This window comes from Ptiloglossa arizonensis, chromosome 2 (assembly GCF_051014685.1).
Source record: "Ptiloglossa arizonensis isolate GNS036 chromosome 2, iyPtiAriz1_principal, whole genome shotgun sequence".
Lineage (NCBI taxonomy): Eukaryota > Metazoa > Arthropoda > Insecta > Hymenoptera > Colletidae > Ptiloglossa > Ptiloglossa arizonensis.
In genome coordinates this window covers 12864942-12886881 of record NC_135049.1, presented here as the reverse complement: position 1 = coordinate 12886881, position 21940 = coordinate 12864942, and the positions used below count along the sequence as shown (strand labels likewise).

Sequence of the window (21940 nt, the reverse complement as noted above, 5' to 3'; positions counted from 1 at the left end):
CACTTGTGAAAATATGTACCATATTTATCATATCAATGCTCTATCAATGGCTTTACGACATTGTAATTTTAAAATATGTTCTGAATTCAAAAAATATATTATGTTATTAAATACATATCATTGCTTTTGCATTTAGATTAATATCGTTTTTTGACTACTTGTAAGAAAAATGCAAAGTATTCTCTTTAAAATTGTTTTCTTTCTAGACAGAGAATAGTCTTAATATGTATTATCATATATACGAGCATTCTCTAGAATTTGTTATTTTCTACGATTATTCATTATTGAATCAAACATTCCAGTGATCGTGAGCATTTGATAAATGCTAGATGAATAAACTTATTCTTTTATACTAAATTATATAGAAAGTATCTTATTCGTGTTCAAGTGGTATCAGGTATTTGTATGTTTATTAATTGGTAAAAGTATCTAAAAAGATCTAAACAAGTATGAAACTCTAATCACAAATTCAAAATATTAATAGTCGTAACATTTAATAATATTCATGGTTCTATACTTTGCTTATTAAACTAATCATTAACCTAGTTATTGTATTATTAAGTCACAATTAGTCTATAATTAAATCTAGATACATATTAATTGTGTCGTATTCTAAAATTATATATAGTAGTATATAGGTGTCATAACATTTTGTATAATTTCATCATTAGCTTTATCGTTAGTTTTGTATCATTTTATAGTCGTATCGAAGTATTGTTGTATTAAAACATTTAGTTACTGCAAATCAAAAACTTTCATTCAAATAAATGTATTTTTCAAAAAGTAGTCTCTATCTCTAAATTTCATTTCGTATCAGCATATTCTATATATATATATATATATATATATATATATATATATATATAACATACATACATACATACATACATACATATGTATATACATCTATATAACTTTATGCATATAAAAATTAATTGAATAAAACAAGGATAATTTACAATGTCTTCTTTGTCTGTTTCAACATGCAGATAGACTAATACAGAAAAATATAGATTGATTAAATAAAATAAAATATAAGTTTCATGACCGGTTTAAAAGTGAGAGAAGTGACCATGTGTCATGTAGTGCAAACAGTGTGAGGTGATTTCCTATTTAACTTGTTAAATAAAAAAGTAATTAATTTGTTGAACTTTGGAAACATGGAAGTACTTGAATTAAGTGTATGGAAAGGTGATTGGAGTCTACCATCAATTGATGTGGAATGCTTACAAATTTTGGTATGTAATTTGAAGATAGGTTATGATACAATTTCGCCGCGCTACATTATATATATATATATGCATACATACTTTCTTTACTAACCAACAAATTCTATGAAAACAGAAATAATGACTGTAATACCTGTATAAATTTTACAGAAGGATGTATTTTCGGTCGAAACATTATTTTTAATGTTTGTTGGATTCTTGGATTATTCGTTTTACTAAGTAAACTTAAATAGTAAAGAAAGAAAACTCAAATTGGCAATCTCAGTACCTTGCCTACTTGGATTGTCAGTACCAATTGTATTCTCCAAAAAGCTTTTGAATTGTGTATAGTTAAGGACAAACTTGTTTTTTTGTGTTTTCAAGGGTTGATTTGACCAGTTTTAGTCCATCGTCTAGTTGTTTGATAATTCTGGTGAATGTTGGGTGCATCTGAGTTTCTTTTTTGTAGAATCAATTCAATCGTAATTTGGCTTTGTATCACCATTGGTTGGGTTGTCCATTGTAGGTTGGTAGGGAGATTCATCTTCCGATGGGCAGTCTGTGGAAGTTGATAGAGGTCTTTTGATGGGAGCAGTTGGTTGATGATGGTGAAATCATATTTTATGTTCTTGGTCAAATCAGAGGTGGACGTAGCTTGGATATTCAGTCTGGAGTTAAAATTTTTATTATTTTACTCGTTGTTAGTTTTGTGGTGGCGTATGTGGGTGTATGTTCAATGAACACACGACTATTCCAGTTAGATTCGATAACATTTTGGAGATAATTATTGCTGGAAGTCTTGTCATTGATTGAATTAGAAGCAGTTGTTTGTGTTGAATTGTCGCAGTTCTTTGTGATGTGCTCTTGTTTGCACAGGAAGCAGGTGACTTTGTCGATGGAGAAAAAAGAAAGAAAGTAAAAAAGTAAAAAACAATATTAAAAACAAATTATATTATAACAGACTTATTATGAGTCTTTGACACTAGCTCACAATGCAACACAGTTATTGAGAACAACATAAATTTCAAAGTTATTTTTTATCGAAATGACTGGTTAGAAACATCAATGTTCTATAATTTGTTTCTATTCATTGAATTCTAAAATTTAAGTGTGGTCCCATTAAAAACAGTACTAATTCAGATTATAGACTTTCCTGATTAATTTTCTTCAAATTTCTTAACTTTGAATTGTATCAAGCTTTATGAAGCATTCTAATGAATGTAATAGAATACTTACAAAATAAAGGAATTTAAATAGAGCTTTATCGAATAATATTTAAAAAAAAATAACTTGAACATTGATTCGTATTTTATGATTAAAATATATGTCTATTACTTTTTCAGACATATGCCAAATTTAATGATGTACCTTTAAAGATAAATACTTCTGGTAATCCATTTAATTCACCCAATGGTCGATTACCTGTATTACGAAATAGTAGTGGCACATTGGATACAATTACAGAAATAATACAATATTTTAGAGAACAAAATTATAATACAGAATATGTATTAAATCGAAAAGAATGTGCAAAAGTTTTGGCTTATGACACCATGTTAAGGGAGAAACTATTTCCTGCCATTCAATTTATTTGGTACGTATCTATACTTTCGAATATAATTGCAAATGAGACAATGTTGTTAAATAAAGTATATAATATAAAATATTCATACTTCTAGGTGGATAGATGACAAGAATGTAAATGAATCAATAAGACCGTGGTATAGTAAAATACTGCCATTTCCATTAAATATCTATTATCCGATAAAGTTTGAACGACAAACTCGTGCCATGCTTGAATCTTTATATCCTGCAGAAGATAATATGATTGTCATAGAAACTCAGGTAATAACAGTGATATTCAATTGCATGAATCAGTGGCGCAACCAGAAATTTCAGAAAAGAAACCACAATATTTTTTTATATCTGTACGTATAAAACAACGTACACAAAAAATAATTACTTTTTATAATGGCAAATCCAGTTTTCCTTTATTTTTTGCTAATACATTCATAACTTCATGAATATCAATATTGATGTTTTTATGCACAGACAAAAGAGTGAGACCATTTTCTCTTTTTTGCCATGGTACTTCATAAATAGTGTTTTATATATTTTAAAATTAAAATCAACCATTCTACTGCAGTAGTTGAAACTATCATTATTGCCATTATTTTTAACAGAATAAATACATTGAGAAAAATTTCCTTGTTAGGTAAATACAAACGGTCCATTATTAATTTTAAAGTAAAGTTATAAATTACATTTTGATAAAATAGTTGTTTTTTAATTTCTTTTCTTCATATAATATCATACTTGTATGGACCTGATTTAACCCTAAAAGGATAATAATAATTATAGAAGAGAAATAAAGGATTGATTCTTTAATTAAATTTTCTTTATATTTTTCAAATAAAACTTTCATTTTTGTATTAATATTGCTAATTTTTTTTTTCAAGATTAAATAAATAAAAGAATTTCATAACTTTTTATGCCTTAAAAATAATTTTCTTAAATTCGCTATTCTACATCTAGAACTGGAATATACATCCTTAGTTTTTTGTAATACTTTTCAACTATAACAGGTGCTTAGTTTCCTAACAAAATATGAAGCACAATCGATGTAAAGTATTTATTTTGGGATATAGGCTAGATACTTTAGCTGGAATACCATTAAAATTTCCATCTATTGCAGCTATCACATTATATATCTCTTAATGACTCACTTGTCATTTATTCAATTGACACAAGTTGTACAAATACTTCATTTAGTTTTAATTACATTTTTATAAATCTCAAACATACCACAGTCGAAAAAATATACTTTTTCTAGCAGCATTTATAATTTTTTATAATATTACAATACTAACAATTGATCATTTCATTCTGAATTTTCCATAACAGATAAGTTGAATTTTTTATTGAATTTTTTAAACGATCTTCTAAAATCTGGTAAAATCTAAATCTTAACAATTGTCATTATGGGTTTTCTTTTACACATTATTAATTACAATTGGCCTAAGGCTTATATGTCCACAAAGTAATAAACTGTTTTGTCCACAAGAAATAATAGTTTTCATTATAAAAATTAGTTTATTACTATTCTCATTTACTTAATTTTTATAAATTTCATCTATCAAATTAATAAGTCAAATTTTTCTTTTGTAAAATATCTTTCAAATTTTCGCCTTTAAGAATGTTGAATTCATAATATTTGGTTTACGAAAGATTTTGAATTTTTCAGTGATTTTTTCCAGTTGTTGAAAAGTAAGATAATAAAACTTTCCAATGATTGCTCCAAACATGACATTGTTCATAATAACACTATCGGCTTTTTTTTGGAGTATATAATGTAAGGATTTGTTTCTTGCCAAATTGAATTAAACTTTTTATTGACACCTGTCATTTTTGTAGATGAAAAATTAAAATTCTTTTTTGATTTCCAGAAGTTACCTAAGGCATATATTATATGTTTTTTGGTCACCAGTAAGTTTTTTTACCGATAAAGTTTGAAATATCATTCATTTCTTCTCAGTTTACTGCATAGTAGGTGACAATAGGAACACCTGATACTTCTTTCACTCCACCTCACGATGCGAGGTAGTAAAAGTTGATCCGCTAAGCTGTCTTCCCCTACTCCTCCGGCATGGGATTTAGTTTATTTGTCGCTTACACGCAATGTTTATGTTTACTACCAAAAAAATAATTTGCAAGCATACTACATATATTTACAAAAATTAAAGTAATTAAACATTAAATTAAATATAAAAAGATACGATTCATTATTTTATGACTATTCAGTTTTACAATGTTACCACAATGTGCAATAATCTAATGTTATTATACATGTACTCTAACCCATTCTTGTCGCCTACAACATGTATGAAATATATAACAATCACACAGTTAGTCTAATGTATTAAAGACAAGCAAGGAAGTATGTAATAAGATAAAAGAGTTTTTCTTATTTATTTTTATAAAATTATTCTCTTAACATTTTTTTTTATGTTCGATAAATATGAAACAAAATTTATTTTTCTTTTATAAGGTAGGGAGGCATCCTCCCTCTAGTCTTCTTCTGGTTGCGCTACTAGCATGAAAAACATGTTTGACAAAAGTTAGTTCTCTTAATTTTTATGCTTAGATTATTACATTTTTAATTCCTTATTTTAAAATGTACAATGGACCATTTAGTAGGAACACTTAAATATCTTTGTTAATTATGGTTCCATGAAAAAACTCTTCAGGCCAAAGTTGTACTGTCCTGAAGGGGCACATCTAACAACAACATTATTCTTTTTCCAGACTCATTCTTTTATGAACGTTTGAGGTCATCGATATTTTTTAAATGGCACTGCATATTTCCTTTGATATTCTTGTAGAATATTTAAGAAAAAAACAAATTCAACAATCTTATAAACCATACTGTAACGATTAATCAATTTCGAGAAATTTTCATTTTATTTTACATAATTCAAAATTACAATTCTTTTGCTTATACTCTCTGGTATTGTGGGTTTGCTAAAGTAAACAATACTTTTTAATTTTCTCCATAGATAGAAATCCAGCAAAGTAAAATTTGAAAAACCAGTTGGCTATTTCATTGTCTCCCTTCATCCAATCTAACAATTAGGGAATTAAATATCGAGTTATGTCCTTCCTGTTTTATTATGGAATAATGGGCTCAAGACACATTATACTAACGTATTCGTTAAAAGATTCATTTGAAACAATAATTTCAATAAATGCTCTCAAATACGAGAATTATAACATAAACAAACACTTTTTATTATAAATGCATCAACTAGTAAGTATTTGATAACGTTATCACATTTGATATAAATTTGTTGAGATTAAAAAATCAGACCAGGATGGTTTGTAAGGTCGTTGGATTACTTTTTTTATTCTGTAAAAGAATATAGAAAAAAATGACAGTGAAAAATAATGCTACCGTTATAAGTACCCCTTCAAACAGTGCAACTTTATCCTGAAAAGATTTTTTGTAGAGCCAAAGGAGATATCTAGGTGTTCTCATTTAAATGGTATACCTTGTATAATCCATTGGATAGAAAATGAAGAATGTATCCTGTTAAATCTTTCTATTTCACAAAACTATAAAAGTGATATGAAAGTAAATTATTGCTCAAACAAAAGTAGAAAATTTGACTCATTACCCAAATATTTGTTAATAATTTACTTCTTTTATAACATCCATTATTTTATTTTTATCCTGCATGTTTTGTTAATGACATACTTCTTGTATGGATATGTACATAATTTTTATAATAAACTTAGCATTTACGATAAGTTTGAACACATTATTGATATTTGAAGTTATATCTTTATACTGTACTGTAAAACTATATGCACACATATAAGTACAGAGTGTATACAAAAATGTAGGATTCCTTTCCAGGATCAATTCCTCACATAAACAGAGGTCGATTAGTTACTTGCACTTTACAATTTGTAGCTTTGTTACTCAGATATAAGCAATTAAAGTTTACAGATGTGATTCCCAATACACAGTACAGTATTGTCTCATTATAAGTCGTCATTCGTGTTTCGTTATAAATAAATAGTCTCCCTATCCCCTCCACTGCTTTTGTAGTTGTCATGGCAAGTACAACATACTGCGAGTGAGCGAGAGAGCGAGAGACAAAATTGTGCCTTCTTTTTGCAACCGAATAATACATTCGAAGCTGCTGAAAACTCGAGCGACCTTTTATGATGTCTCGCTCACCCGGAGTGACAAACTTATCGCACTCATCGCGGCAAAGAACAAAAAACTACAAAATAAAAGACTGTTTCGTTATAAATTGTGCCTGTCCCCCAAGTGGACGGCCTATAATGAGACAATACTATATTTCTCGGTTCAATATAAGGTAGGATATTCTTCCTTAAATTTCGGGGAATTATAAACCCATAATTACTTAACGACAATGTAATAGAAAAATCGTTACAAAAACAGATGAAGTAGAAAGTACCCAGAGCGTAATTATTTACTTTAAATGATTATAACTTCAAAACAAATGCATGGAATGCAAAAATTCAAACGTCATTTTATAGATAGAAGTCGATATTTATATTTCAATTGAAAAAATTGTCAGAAAATACTAATTACCAACCATGGAACGCGATAATGATAACTGTGCAACAATTTACAAGTAAAGCAGCGTGTATTAATTGGAAAGAATAATCGCTATACTTCGTTATTCTCTTCTTCAGACGAGAAACCTTCAACGAAACAATTATGAATTAAATTATTTGTTAGAATTAGTTCAAAATAAAAACTTGAATGAATATACAGGATGTAAAAAAAGATTTTGCTATGACTTTCATAGGCGTATTCTACACCTTCGGATCGATGGAGATTTATTAACAAATCTTCCGCTGGCCAGATTTGGTCGAGTGAACTTTTTTAATCGAGAAGAATAGGTTGAGTCGATTAAGTTAACAGTCAAAGGGGTTTTATAACGCGATAGTTGTTTAATAAAACAATAAAATGCCAAATATGGCGTTGGCTAAATTACGATATGTTTTGTTTAGAGACATAACTAAGATCACTTTTGTAGAAAGATTTTTCAACAAATCTCCACCGATACGAAGATGTAGAATACCTCTATAACAGTCATGACAAAACCTTCTTTACATCGTTAGAGTTTCTTCGTGAATGAACTCGTAACGATCTCCATTCTTACCAATATGTTTCGTATCAGATAAAACAAATCTTGGTCTATTATGTGGGCCACTTAAACAGTAATGAAATTTCAAATTTCGTACAGGAATAACTTCCTCGCGTATCGTCAAAACAATTATTCTTTACGATTAATACACGCTGCTTTATGTGTATGTTTTTGAGAAGGAAAGTGGATAAGGAAAAAAGAAAAACAGAAAATGGACACGGGGAGAAAAATGGTTAGAGGAGGCGAAGGAAATGAGATATCTGGGCTATGGAGTTCAGAAGAATGGAAAAGCTGGAAAACATAAAAGACGGGTTTATGAAGGTTATGATCAGCCATAAAAAAAAGACGTAAAGATGGGAGTGAGAAAGTTCGAGGCACCGATTAAGAGCGTGATTTTACACGAGGTGAAAATATGGGGATGGTACAATGAGTAAAATATTGAGAGAGTGAAGAGAAAATATATTAAATGGATCTTAGGCAAAGAAGAGCATGCAAGTATGAAGAAGAAGCGAGAATTTCTCAAAAAAGAAATTAGTAAAATAATCTATTCGTGAGATGGGGAGAGATTTATGCGTACTCTTTCCTCGTGAATCACGTACCCTTTAAGATGGAACCATCACTTCAATAGTGGCAACGGTACGTTTGTACGGCACAAGTTTTTTTTCGATCCAACGTACATAGATCTTTCTCAGATCCGTAGTATTCGCAGCGCGTTACAGATTTTTGTCAACGTTTAATATTTTTTTTTTACTTTGTATTTACGATCCGTCTGATAAGAGCGTGATCGACAAATTTTGCATCTAATAGTAATTACCGGGAAAATCTGACGCTTATCGGATAGTTTGATCTATTCTCTATGACGCATTATATATGTATCTAACTTTCGCAAGAAAACTAGATTTTTAATCATGAGTATATGCTGCATACGCTGTATACGCTGAATGTTTTGAAGCTATTGTGTGTTTATATACACATTCAAAAAGACCGAAAATGTCACGAGAAACCCCTGCAAAATAAATATACGAAGAAATCGATGGCCTTTCTTGTTAATAAGTGGATTAAGCATTTTGAAGATACAGAAACAGTCGATGATTTGACAAAACGTGGTACGAAATAAAAGACATGTGACTCTATTTCCAAGAAATTCACGAGGTTTTTGTGATAAATATATCTCTAAACACATTACTTGAATTGCAGTTATGCTTCCTTTGAAAACCGAATTTTGACTCCGGATTCAAGGCGCGTAGTCATCGGCGTAAGATTTCTTTAGCGTGAGAACCCAATCAATATTTGTGCCGATAAGTCATTCCATCGAATTTCGTCGTCTAATGAAACTATACAATCTTATAGTTTTCATTACATCTTCATAATAGTCTTATCAATAGATTGGTAAGGTTATTTTGTTGGAAGTGAGACCGAACGTGATCCTATTCATCCTGTTTTTAATTATGTGTACAACGAAACAATTTTAGATTTAAGTTTGAACAATATTTTTATCGGGAAAACCTCGTAAATCTAACACAGTCTTATAAAAGTATAATGAAAAATATACAAATTTTTATTTTTATTTTTATTATGGAATTCGATCTCGCGCACATCTGTCCTGGTGTTGAGCACATCAAATCTCAATTTTAAACATTTACAGAATATTTATTCATATTTATTTTGGGACCGATGCGATCTCTCAACGCGGAGAAAGCATGTTAACCAAGTAAACATTTCTTACTCTTACCTTGCCGGTGGTGAAAACGAGTCAGAGGGCTTGCAAACAAACAAAGTATGATACGAAACAATACATTGCACGCACGCAATGAACGGCGTCTTAAACATACCAAAAACAGAGTAAGGAAAAGTAACAATGCTCTGGCTGTCTCGTATCATTTCTCGGTTTCTTTGAGTCTCTTAGCTTATAAGCCAAACTGAGCTCTTAACGAATAAATACTGAACTTGTAACACCATCTTAGATACTCACTCTTCGATTGTATTGGAGAAATAAAGTTAGCTTGATAAATAAAATAAGCTTATACATTACGTGCAACCAACATTCATTCTTTCACAATTACTTACACAAAGTTAGTTTGGGATATTCGACACGCATAGATACAAAAGTTATTTAATAAATAAAGAGGCAAATCATTGTAATCAAAAAAATATCTAAATAAGAAATAAGATACTTTAAAAATCATAATGTGACACCACCTTGTATCACGATTTAAAATAACTCATTAACAACTACTTTTAGTATACATAACTTCGACCACTCATTTTACAATGACAAGTGCTCTAAAAAAAAGTGTACATTTGAAGAAGAGCATACAATGATAAAATTGTTGGTTTCTAAGGGTGTAAAACTATCTGAAATTTATTTTTAAATGCTGAAACAATTCATTATAAGTTATACTAATCATGAAAATTGTTATAAGTGAGTTGAACAGTTCAAAAGTGACCAAACAAGTATGACTGAAACTAGTGACCAAACTTTTTCTTCAGGAAACGCTTATCTGCATATTGCAAAATTAACGCTCAAACCCGTTGAAAAATAAGGCTGAGAGCTTCTGCTGTATCCGATTTATAATTCTTACTTCGCTCCATAAAATTTGTTTCTATTTGACTTTCTTAATGAATCGTTACTCGAAGTTAAGTTTCACAGCATTACAAAAATAAAAACGCATGTCCGAAATTGGTCCAAATTTCAAGACAAAAATTATTAGTTAAAACTATTTACTATTAGTATAAAACAATTAGTAGATCGATAGGACAACTGCATCGATTGTAATAGGGGATTATATCGAAAATTAGAGAAATTGTAAGATTTCTGAATAAATATTGTTAAAGGAACAGCTGTTCATCTCTGTACTTATTGAGTAACCTTTTTATATTGGAAATTATTCGCAAACGTTACACGCGTGCCGAATGTAATTATCCAATAGTATTAATTTACTAATAATCATGCATGTAATAGGTTGTTCAATAAGTTTTATCGAACGACGAAACTTATTGAGCAATCTAGTACTATACTGTTCACTAAGTTTTATCGAACAATAAAATTTATTGAGCAACCTAGTACTTCGGTACTAATATTACGCTTCCCATAATGTATGAATAAACATGTGATTACTAAGATATTAAATATTGCATTGGTAAGGTGGTGGTATGATTATTAAAAATGCTTTAATAATAATAATAATATATACATGATAGGTATACTCTGAAGCACAAAAATGTTTGACACTATTATCTACAAGACTTGGAGATTCAGAGTACTTCTTCGGTCAACAACCTACTATACTCGATGCCATTATATATTCATATTTGGCACCACTGCTTAAAGTTCCATTACCAAATCCAGCATTACAAAATCATTTAAAGGCTTGCACAAATTTAGTGCAATACGTAATACGTATATCGCAAAAGTACTTTCAAAACGAGTGTAACAAGTATGAACAACAGAAAGCTGAAGAAAATGCAAAAAAAATGAAGAGTAACTTTGAGAATGAATTTCCTAATAAAAGAAGGAATCAATTTTTTGCTGGAATTTTTGCTACTTTGGCAATGACAGGATATGCAATTTCAACTGGAATACTAGAGGTAAATTTTTTTCGTTTAAAACGTTAATTTAGATCGGTGTTGTCCACGAATGAAGTGGGTTTATCCTTCTTTGCACCATATTAATACGCTTGCATGAATTGACGTAGCACTCTGCTGCGAAAAAAAGGCACAAGTTTACATCGACGCTCCGCCCGTAGTCCGTTGTCGCTTCTACGATCACAAGCAAGATGCGTCGTTGGTCGAAGACGGTCACGAAGACCGAATTAAATAATTTTCAAAATAATAATAATTATTACGCATATTAATTGTATTCATTTTTTCACTATGAGAAACTTATCGAATCAGTGATAGTATTTAAACAGAAACGAAATCATTCTGTTTCTTAATAGCTAACATTTGATTAGAAGGCAATGACGTAGTCTCGCCCTTGGTCTTTGTCGCTGTCTACGGCCAATGACGATTCTTGTTTGCGATCGTACGAGCGGCAACGGATTACGGACGGAGCGTCGGTGTAAACAACTTATGCCTTCTTTTCGCAGCAGAATGATACATAACCAGCGTTTTTGTATCATGACAGAGGCTGAGGAAAACTGTATAACCTCTGAAGCATAAACTGGACAGTACTAGTTTAAATGGTAATAATAATTCCTTTATATAATGTTTCTATATTTTTTGGTTAAACTTTTCCAGCGTATTCTACTAATCATAGATCTAGAAATATTTTCATTTCAAAGTTTCTACGATTGTGAAAAGAGATAAAAACGGTTTAAAATGTTATTTTACAAATTGTGTCGGAGTTACTCCGTAGTACGTAAGTTTGTGCCGTCTGTATAGATTTTGTCATTTCTAAATAAATTGTGAATCATGATTGTGACAAACAGAACTGGCTTAATAGGCTGCATTTTAATCGTTCATAGAATCAAGTGTTTCGTATTTTGAGAATCTGCTCCCTTCACAAAAAATAACTCTTGAACTTCGTACGATCGGAGCTATTTAAGACACCTTGCAAATAAAAATTCATGTCGATGTTATTACTCCCACTATTATTTTTTCCTAATTTTGACAATTTTATTTGTTTTTTTTTTTATGAAAACACGAAGATTGCATTTTTAATTTTTAATTCACTTAATCATGCTTACCAAATATCAACTTTTAATGTCTTATAACATTCATCATAAGATTATATATATTCTTATTATATGACTATATATTGTGTATAAATTGTACCAAACAGCAGCTAATAATTTACCTTGGCACTCGCTTCGTACTCCCCCATCTCGCAACGATATATATACTTCGTTTCTATATTCCTAGATCCATAATTTAGAGAAACGAAAGTTATATCTACTAATTATGTATACCATTTTTTCATCAATACGATTAATAAAATACACTGGTAAAGTTTGGTGAGATAATTTAGAAACACCGTCTGTGTATATTTGTTTAGTATAAATATTGTGTTAGTTTTAATCAATGTAACAGTAAATATGTTATATACACTATTTCACATAATATATTGTATACAGGGTAACGTGTTTAATATAATGTCATCGAAACGAATTATGTCAGATTTGGACTTGGAGCACATGCAGGATTCGCATTCCATGTAACATCACATGATCTAATACAAATTACTGTCAGTCCTAAATTTACTTAAATTATATGATATAGGCTCGAAATAAAATTAAATATTTCTTTCAAGAACATAAAATTCAATATCATGTTTAGTCCTGTATGATCGAAAAAATAAATATTTCGTTCATTCTGATTATATTATTGCATCCGACCTTAAGGTGCGTTTACATTTATAAAACAATAGCGAACAAACGACTGCAACCGAATCGCTTTGAATATTTGGCAATCAGCAATATGCATATTTTCTAAACGTGTATACTAAACAAATTTTTATCTTCACTGCTGATCCGTTCTTAAGCATGAAACTGTTAATTAGACAATGGCCAGGACACAATTATAATCTTCGTCATTCATTGTCGTTCTACTATATAACGCTCTCTTCAAAATGATACTAATAGGGAATATATTCTTCATCGCATCATCGGAACTACATTTAAAAATATCTTGCAAATATCCTTCGTAGCATCATTTTTTACGGATTTAAGTCTCTAAGTAAATATTATTTGTAATACACAAACAATTCTATTAAAATCGAAGTTAGAGTATTTATTCGTTGAGAGCAAGCAGGTCAACAGCGGCGCGTGCTATTAACGAAAATAGGACCTGTGGGCCTGAAAGACGGATTGAAACTTCATCTCTGTCGTATCTGTACCATTCCTCACTCCCTTTCAGTCCCTCCAATTCACTTTTATTTCACTTCACTTTCACCATCACAAGGCAGACGTGAATCAGAAGTGGTGAAAATAACGCCTAGCTTTCAGTAGATGAAACTTAGCTCTCAACAAAGAAATACTGTATATCATTCGAAAACTCTACTTTTATTTTTACTATTAAAATTTGGATAAAAACGTGTCACCAGCTAACGGTATTAGAAAGCAATAAAGACTACTTTTGAAAAGATATTATCGTGTACACGATAGTCCACAATAAATCGTTACGCATTATCACATGATATTAATGAAGAGAAAGATCCGTAATTGAATTAACCATGATTTCAACCATTGAATTTCAACGGAATTCTATTCCTTCAGTGTTTACAAAATAATGTAAACAAACAAAATTGATTTTTTAGAAGAAAATCCGGTAATAAATAATTCAAATGTGATGTAGTGAAAAATAAACGTGGAGCAAACGTGATACAGCGCCCGATAGAATCGAAAAGTAAGAGAAAGACATAATGTGAGAATGCCATTTATCGAAACTATCGCTTGCAATTATCGATAATTTAATCCTAAAAATGATTGAAAACAAAGGAATACATTTGGTTTAATATCATTGTAAAAAATTCACACTTTGGTCATATCGTTCGCCATGGTTCACTATATATAAACGCATCTTCACTCGTGCCCTCTTTTGTTAATTGCACACGACACCATTAAGCGCAATCATTCAAATTGCATCCGAGATGTCACTTTCTAATCCAAATACACTTGTCACTATTGACACAATGTTTGCAGTTGGCTATACCGCGAATATGAGATATTCATCATGGCAAACAAAAATCTATCATAACTATCTTGTTAAGGATATTGTGTGGCGACGCCGGGAGTGTTTTCCGTTTTCAGGAAGACAACAAAGATCCTTAAATCACTAAACTTGAAATTGCTAAGGAACCAAGTCACAACACAATTTCATTCAGTACATTTTCATGAATATAGAATAAATATTTCTGATTCTCATTTCACTATATTGACATTGTAACAATATTAATGCAGAACTAATGCAGGGTAATAAAAGCTTTGCAATGATACCACAGGTATATGAAAGTAAATACTTGTTCAATATTAAAAAATAGCACAAACTTATTGGATACTCCAATATTTTTGTGAATCTTGTAGTCTCCCGATCCATATGATAAAATCTGTGCAATTCTATCATGTTTTGAAGTCTTGCTAGTAAACAATCACAGTGATTGCAAAATACCTCTAAAAAAAGAGTGATGTGCTCAGATTTTGTGCCCTCATAAAAAGAACTAATATGTGTCATGTTGATTGTGAACCAAAGAACATTCTTTATTCTATTTGCAAATAACCCTCTTGTTCCACTTCCACACATCAATATAGCGGAAAAGCTATACATCACAAATTTTGTTCTAGTCGACTTCAGTACATATGTTTAGAATACTATTTATAGTAGACTATTTTACAATATACTTCTTAATACCAATTAATGAGTCTAGCTAATAAATTAAATAAATGTTTTCACACACTAGCAATTAAAACGTTTTTAAAAGTAGATTTATCCCATTTGAATTCTATAGTCATAACTCTTATATACAAAGTTATGGCCACATTATCACATGGAGATCCAACTCATCTGATCATGTAGTCGGGAAAAGAAGCAAGTAGACAGGTATTAAAAATAGTTATTAATGAAGTTTAATCAAAATAGTATTTTTGTAATATAAGTATATTTTATTTATTATACATCTATCTGGTACATAAATCGCCCCTTAAGTAATTAAAAAAAATATTTATATTTTTCTATAAGCCTTTAATAGGTAACACAATCAATTGTAAAAGGACAAAAAAAACGGACATCTCACAAAACACGAAATACAAAAAAATTAATGTTTATAATTATCAACTTTCATCTTTAGACGTCGTAGCAAATAATATTTAATAAGTTTTCAATGTAATATTTATTTGTACATAATTTTAAATAAATTTTTAAAAAAACTTATCCTGTTTTGTTACTTTTTCAGTGGAATCTTAGCAACTAGTATAGGTACTTCATAAATTTTCAATTGGACTTGAATCCAGATTTTGATATGGACATTCAAATAATTTTATATGTGAATCTTCAAGAAATTGCTTAGTTTTGTTAGCTAAATAAATTAGAAAGGCACAGAAACGTGCAAAAAATAAAAATATAGAGAGAAAAAGACAAAAAAAAAAACAATGGATAATTATAAAATTATTTAATTAACGGTATCAATGTAACAATATATATACAACAGTGGTTTATTTAGTTGTACTACGACTTCTATAATACAACTTCATAAATTATTATCATACAATCTCAATTTCTAATTTTTTAATCACAATATTCATTAAGTCATGCATATTTTGTCTTTAGTTTAAATATAACTAATTTTGTATAACGAATCTGATTCATACGGATCTTTAACATATATATAAGAGATAAACAAAACATTAGCAAGTATATTTTTAGAAATGATGGAAAGTGAAATGCAAAATTCCAAGGATTTGGTAAAGAAATAGTAAATTTGTGCGTTTCTTCAAAGTATAGAATATTCCTTAATATTATAATTCCTTCAAAAAGAAATCCTAGTGGATATAAGATCATCCATAGTGTATATCTTAACCATGTCAAAAAAAAAATTTCTATTTTCAACAATTGCATTATATAATATGGATATCTAACTATTTCCATTGTACTCCAAACAAGAAAAAGATAAAAAACAACAGGTTTAGTTTGCATACGTGGTTCAGCTTCGATCATAACAAATAATATAAATGCTCTGTTTCCTACTTGTACAAACGATACCAACATACTGCTTTTAGTATAACCAAACAATGAATGCATAACTTCTAAAAATTGTAAAAGTTGTATAAATTTCATTGGGTTTCCAACAGCTGCATACGATTCTTTCATAGAAACTAGAATAAAAAACTTAATGTTCAAGTCTATTATTTTAATTGGTATGATAAATAATTTAATTATTACTTTAACTATCTATTTACTAACCTGGTCCATCTCGCGAATACATTATTCCCATTACAGTAAGAATGTAAATAAAACCAACGAACTGACAAAGATTATAAACAATTAAGTACACCTTCTTGAAATCCTCTAAAAAATTAATATTACAATTAGTTTCAATTACAATGTAAATAGTAACATATTTTTTAACAAAATATACCTTTCCTATAACCAAATTCTTCTTGGTGAAGTTTATCGTACATGCCAGGATAATCGCTACATATATCACGTTTTTCATCTTCATTGTCTTCTAAATCTTCACTTGTCCATTTATCAAAATCAATTTTCAACCATGATGGCTTTTGTGGTTGACTGGTTAACCGTGGCCACCAACCGGGGCATTTTTTTCTTAGTATGAAATCAACTTGACGATCTATTACTTTATAATTACTTTCCTGCAATATTAAAATTAATTATATTTGTCAATTGTATTATTAACATACTTAGAATGTTTTAGGACAAGTTATACAATCAAAGAAGAAGTAATTCTAAAACTTAATTAAAAATGTAGAATACTTCTTTTTACGAGGCTTTGTTTTCAAGCAAATCAATATTCAAAATTCATTTTGTATGCTTGCCAGTATAAATACCTGCTACCCTTAATCAACAACTTATTAGGTTTATGGATAACTGCATTGGAGAACAAAACCCAACGAAAATAGTACAAATTTTCACAAAAAATACGCAGTAACATTACATTCATAGAATTCAATAATCCTAAGATTTTTTATGAATTGGTCGAATTAATTGTCATTAAAATTACTAATGTTAAACTTATTTTAGACATCATTGTTTGTTTTAGAACTCCTGGAGTAACTCTTTCACAAGTTCAATTGGACCAATTGGGAAAATTAGACAATTTTAATGGAAGATTATAATACCCATCACAAAAATTAGAACTGTAAGAAAAACGATTCTAACAGTGAAAAACTATTTAACAGTTTCAACAAATTTAATTTGTTTCTATATAATTTTAAGTCTACCACATACACTGCCGCTCAAAAGTATCTGGACTTCTATTGTGAATGCATATATATGTAATGTACCTTGATAATACCAAATTGAATAATTATACGAATTCTTTTATTATATGATGACTGATCTACTCTAGAGCATTCCCCAGTTTTTTTAGACTGATATAAATATTTTGAAACATGATCCAGTGTAGAGACACTTCAGATAAGAGTGTAGAGACTGTTCTGAGACTGACTATTCTTTCGAAGTCAGTCCATTTTCAATGCTTGTGATTGCACAGTAGGTAATAAAAGCAACAAATTAAGTGTAGAAATTGAAATGTAGAATCTACCATTATCCCATCTACAATTACCACAGCAATACTTGTAAGTAATATAGATATCACCGAATTTGATTGTTTGACATTAAGATACACTATTATTAATTGATTGAACTTTTGTAAAAGATAAAGTATCCTCAAGTATTTAGAAACAATGTTTATAATAAAATTCCATTTAATGAAGCACATATTTTAATAAATTCGAAATATTGTATAACAAATTAACTCTTTGAAAACCTTACCCAAATATTTTTAAGTGCAGAACATTTAGAAAAATTGATTTAGTTAAGAAAAGATTTGTAGATTGAAAATATATCATCGCACCTATGAGAATGAGTTCATAGATAATTGGACCATATGATAACATTTTTTTTTTGTACTCTTTTCTTTTATCTTCATACAAACGATAAATGCAATCTGTACTCATAATGTGACTCACCTTGTATATTTTATATTTATTTTCTCTCATTCACAATTTTTGACATTCCTGTGTATGATTTCTTAGTTAATACTTTATCCTGTTTCACTTTATAAAATTTGTCTATAAATAAAAAATAATTTTTTTTCTAATCTTTTTCTACGCTTTAAATATGTTTATATTATGACAAGAATATTCAGCTTCAACATGCATTATTAATAATATATGTTAAAAGCAATTAAAAATTGTTATGATCTAAAATCATCATATAGTCAATTAAATAAATGTACTTTATAGAGTTTCAGAAAATCCAATTATGAAGTATGGAAATAAATGCTATGTTTCTAATTCGAAGGTATTCATATGTAGGAAAAAACTATTTCCCAAGTTTAGAATAAATCTAATAGTATATTTCTTTTATCCATATACACTCAGTCATGGATTACAATTCCATATAGCATTCATAAATGATGCTTAGACTAAATATTAATACAGTTATGTAGAGATAATCGTAGAAACATTACCTCAGTGTTAATAGATGAATGCAAATCAAGATTAAATCCATAATTATTAAGACCTCTGACACCATGTCCATAAGCAGCAATTTGTAACTTCTTTCCATCCATATGAATGTTAAGATCCTACAGAATATAATTAAGATTTATACAATTGCTAAACAACAATATAATATACAAGTTCCATACCTTAACATCAGTCAAGTCTACCTTTAAGGTAACTTGATTTTCTGTTTGAGCCCAGTATACAAATGGAGTTAATATATCTGCCATTGTTTTCACATCATACTTTACTTTCTCTTGAAGCAAATTCAAATGAAAAAATTATACCTTTCATTTAATTAAAAGAAATACATAATATATAAACATTTTCACAAATGTAAATAATTTCTATATATCATTACTTCATATTTAAAATAGAGACAAAACCCCTTTAATGAAAATAAATATTAGTATCAGCATTAAAATCAATCACAATTAATCTAATATCTTATAAAACTATATAAAAATGCAAGTTATCACTTAACAGCTAATTTTATACAAGAGACAAAATTGCATTGAAAACAAATGATTGATCCGTTTAAGGGGAATATCATAAAAAGTAGGCTCGTTTAACCTACCATATTTTAATAAACATTTGACTAGAGATCGGATGAAGTTACTAAATATCTACTGGGAAGAGAGTAAACTTTTCATTTATGACATTTCCATAATCCAGAACAGTTTATCTGCAATCAATAATATATAGTTACACATATATACATAGTATGTAAACGGGATCAAATGAATTCTGACCAATTGAGGGGAAAGTCACTATGTCTGGTTACCCTTTCTCCTTCATACGTTGCTCTTGCGCGCACTGTGCGAGATAGATGCACAAAAAACTTTCTACCACTGATCGATTTATGAAGTGATTTTAACCTTCTGAAATATCTAATTTATAAACTATGTATTACTTTAATCGTTATAGAATAATAATGCTGCAACAATAGATTATGTTATGTAAAATATAAATTAGATTATTGCTTCAAGGATTAAGATATTATTTATTAAATACATCTCCGTTATATTTTCAAAATTAATTCCGATACATTGTAACATTTTGAATATTTTACATAAATATATTACATCACTTGTCACAAAGATGTGGAGAAATGGTACTGTCACTGTGATATCTGTTTTGTAAGGAAAAGATCGGGAGCAAGGGAAATGGGGAAACCTGAAGATTTATAATATCTGAGTACCATTTGCAAGGGTGGCGCTCAATGTTGTAAATCTTCTTCTGAAATCCTTATACCAGAACAGGTACATATATGCTGATAGTGATGATGTTATTTTATGAAATGGCCAAAAATAATTCTAATAGTAAATAAACAAGTGATGACTATAGTAAAGTCACTCTTAATACAGATGGTCAGTCGACATGGTGTGTATTTAGAGATTAATTTCAATCAGGTCTAAAGCTTTGAGTCAGCCATCTTCACAGAGCTGCTGAAGTTATTGGGGATTAAGAAGATGCAAACGAGTCCTTTGCACCCACAGTCGAACAGCCTCGTGGAACTCTGCTGCAGTATTTGCAGATGTTTGCCGTAGAGTATCATTGTGTTTAAGATGAATGGACTCTCCTATTACTATTGGCATAGGCTGTGATTTATAAAAACAAAGAATGATATTCAATTAAATCTTGTTTCCAAATACTGTTTTAAACATCTAAATCATATGTACAAGAAATCTGGAAAATTGAATTTTTATTGAAACAAAAATATTGATAAACTTATTATTTTATAATATATCTTAATGTAATATTCAAATTAATATTTTGTTTAGAAGTCTTTTTATTTCATTCTATTTTTTTGAAATTGCTAATTTTAATTATTATTTTGTACGAACATGGTGTTTTCTTTTCTCTAATTCATTTCAAATGTGTCAATTAGATAGATTTAATCCAGAGATTGAGGGGAAGTTAGTAATGTATGAGGTAAGTTAAAAACAATTCATTGGCAGACAATGTAAGTAATATACTTTGGGTCATGATCATACTGAAAGTAGTAATTTTCTCAAAGATTTAATTTCTGCACTTCTTTGTGTTTTGTTCCAAAATATTTAAATGTACGTGATTGTCCATTATATTATTTATAAAAATAAGTTTTACAAATCCAGAGAAACTCATGCATTCCCATACTAGTATATTACCACTCGCATGTTTAACAGTGACATGATATTATTTAAACCTAACTCACTATTATATTTTCATCATACTTTTACTTTATTTTAGATACAAAAATAATCGAATTCAAAAATATTGAATTTAGTTTCGGCAGAGAAAAATATTTTATCCCAAATAAATGCATTTTCACAAACTTTAATCATTTTTATTTTATTAATTTTATTAATAATTTTTTCTCTAATAAGATTTTCTTCTAATTACTCCTGAATTGTATCCAGCACTTTTAAGAATCCTCCAGATAGTTGTAGAGTATATTTTTTCTAGATTATTTTAATTTTTTTATGTGCCATTATTTTTCTAAGAGAACTGTAGAGATAACTCTGGGATATCTTTTTAATATCTTGGTAATCTTCCTTTCATCTCGATCAGCTAACCTTTTCGAATTACTACTTTACGGAAAATTTATTAGATTTCCTTCGTCAGTAAATCGTTCAATTATACTTCTTACCGTAAACCGACTTCTATTTACTATTCTGGCTATTGTAAAATACGAGTTTCCTTCTTTTGATAATTTTAGTATATTTCTTTCTGAAATAGTTTTTTTCGTGTTTTTCGACTCATTGTTTTAATATTCAATTTATTAATGGTGAAGTTTGTAATAATATATGACAAGTAAATATTAAATTGAATCTTGGGATCTCCCTGATTAAAACAATCATACCAAAATTGTAAATATTTACAT

At 29.1% G+C, this 21940-nt stretch overlaps 2 protein-coding genes and 1 long non-coding RNA gene across 11 annotated transcripts; 2 read left to right on the top strand and 1 right to left on the bottom strand.

Annotated features, from left to right (window-relative positions):
• The first annotated feature begins 952 nt into the window (after positions 1-952).
• Positions 953-17893, top strand: LOC143155155 (metaxin-1). Of its 5 annotated transcripts, none has more exons than XR_012994328.1 (6): positions 953-1238; positions 2552-2802; positions 2888-3053; positions 11096-11482; positions 11983-12078; positions 12970-13059. XR_012994328.1 is itself a non-coding variant. In XM_076327573.1 (6 exons), the coding sequence occupies exons 1-5, from the start codon at positions 1161-1163 to the stop codon at positions 12039-12041; spliced, it is 903 nt and encodes a 300-aa protein (XP_076183688.1). In that variant the 5' UTR covers positions 954-1160; the 3' UTR covers positions 12042-12078; positions 12970-13214. The 5 variants fall into 5 exon arrangements, 4 of the variants coding, with proteins under 4 accessions (XP_076183687.1, XP_076183689.1, XP_076183688.1 ...); XM_076327573.1 differs by having other exon boundaries at positions 954-1238; positions 12021-12078; positions 12970-13214; XM_076327572.1 differs by lacking the exons at positions 11983-12078; positions 12970-13059 and adding an exon at positions 17607-17893.
• On the top strand, positions 8541-11087 carry LOC143155156 (uncharacterized). 2 transcript variants are annotated; one of them, XR_012994329.1, is made up of 2 exons: positions 8541-9000; positions 9540-11087. It is a non-coding gene; the product is annotated as an uncharacterized LOC143155156 (long non-coding RNA). The 2 variants fall into 2 exon arrangements; XR_012994330.1 differs by having other exon boundaries at positions 9092-11087.
• On the bottom strand, positions 16136-21842 carry Hacd2 (3-hydroxyacyl-CoA dehydratase 2). Of its 4 annotated transcripts, XM_076327568.1 has the most exons (8): positions 21707-21842; positions 19827-20675; positions 19652-19759; positions 19221-19330; positions 19041-19157; positions 16965-17199; positions 16790-16894; positions 16136-16701 (listed from the first exon to the last, which is right to left on the bottom strand). In XM_076327568.1, exons 4-8 carry the CDS (start codon positions 19302-19304, stop codon positions 16136-16138), a joined length of 1107 nt encoding a protein of 368 aa, XP_076183683.1. In that variant the 5' UTR covers positions 19305-19330; positions 19652-19759; positions 19827-20675; positions 21707-21842. The 4 variants fall into 4 exon arrangements, with proteins under 4 accessions (XP_076183683.1, XP_076183684.1, XP_076183681.1 ...); XM_076327569.1 differs by having other exon boundaries at positions 19652-20675; XM_076327566.1 differs by lacking the exon at positions 21707-21842 and having other exon boundaries at positions 19221-19328; positions 19827-20793.
• Between the last annotated feature and the right edge of the window lie 98 nt (positions 21843-21940).

What these genes read in the sequence shown, in the direction of transcription:
- LOC143155155 (XM_076327571.1), top strand. Translation starts at nt 1,161, where the DNA reads ATGGAAGTACTTGAATTAAGTGTATGGAAAGGTGATTGGAGTCTACCA. An exon ending in TGGAATGCTTACAAATTTTG is followed by an intron (nt 1,239 to 2,551) that starts GTATGTAATTTG and finishes TTACTTTTTCAG; the next exon opens with ACATATGCCAAATTTAATGA. An exon ending in CCTGCCATTCAATTTATTTG is followed by an intron (nt 2,803 to 2,887) that starts GTACGTATCTAT and finishes TCATACTTCTAG; the next exon opens with GTGGATAGATGACAAGAATG.
- Hacd2 (XM_076327566.1), bottom strand. An exon ending in TAGACTTGACTGATGTTAAG is followed by an intron (nt 19,158 to 19,220) that starts GTATGGAACTTG and finishes TATATTCTGTAG; the next exon opens with GATCTTAACATTCATATGGA. An exon ending in GTATTCGCGAGATGGACCAG is followed by an intron (nt 16,702 to 16,789) that starts GTTAGTAAATAG and finishes TTTTTATTCTAG; the next exon opens with TTTCTATGAAAGAATCGTAT.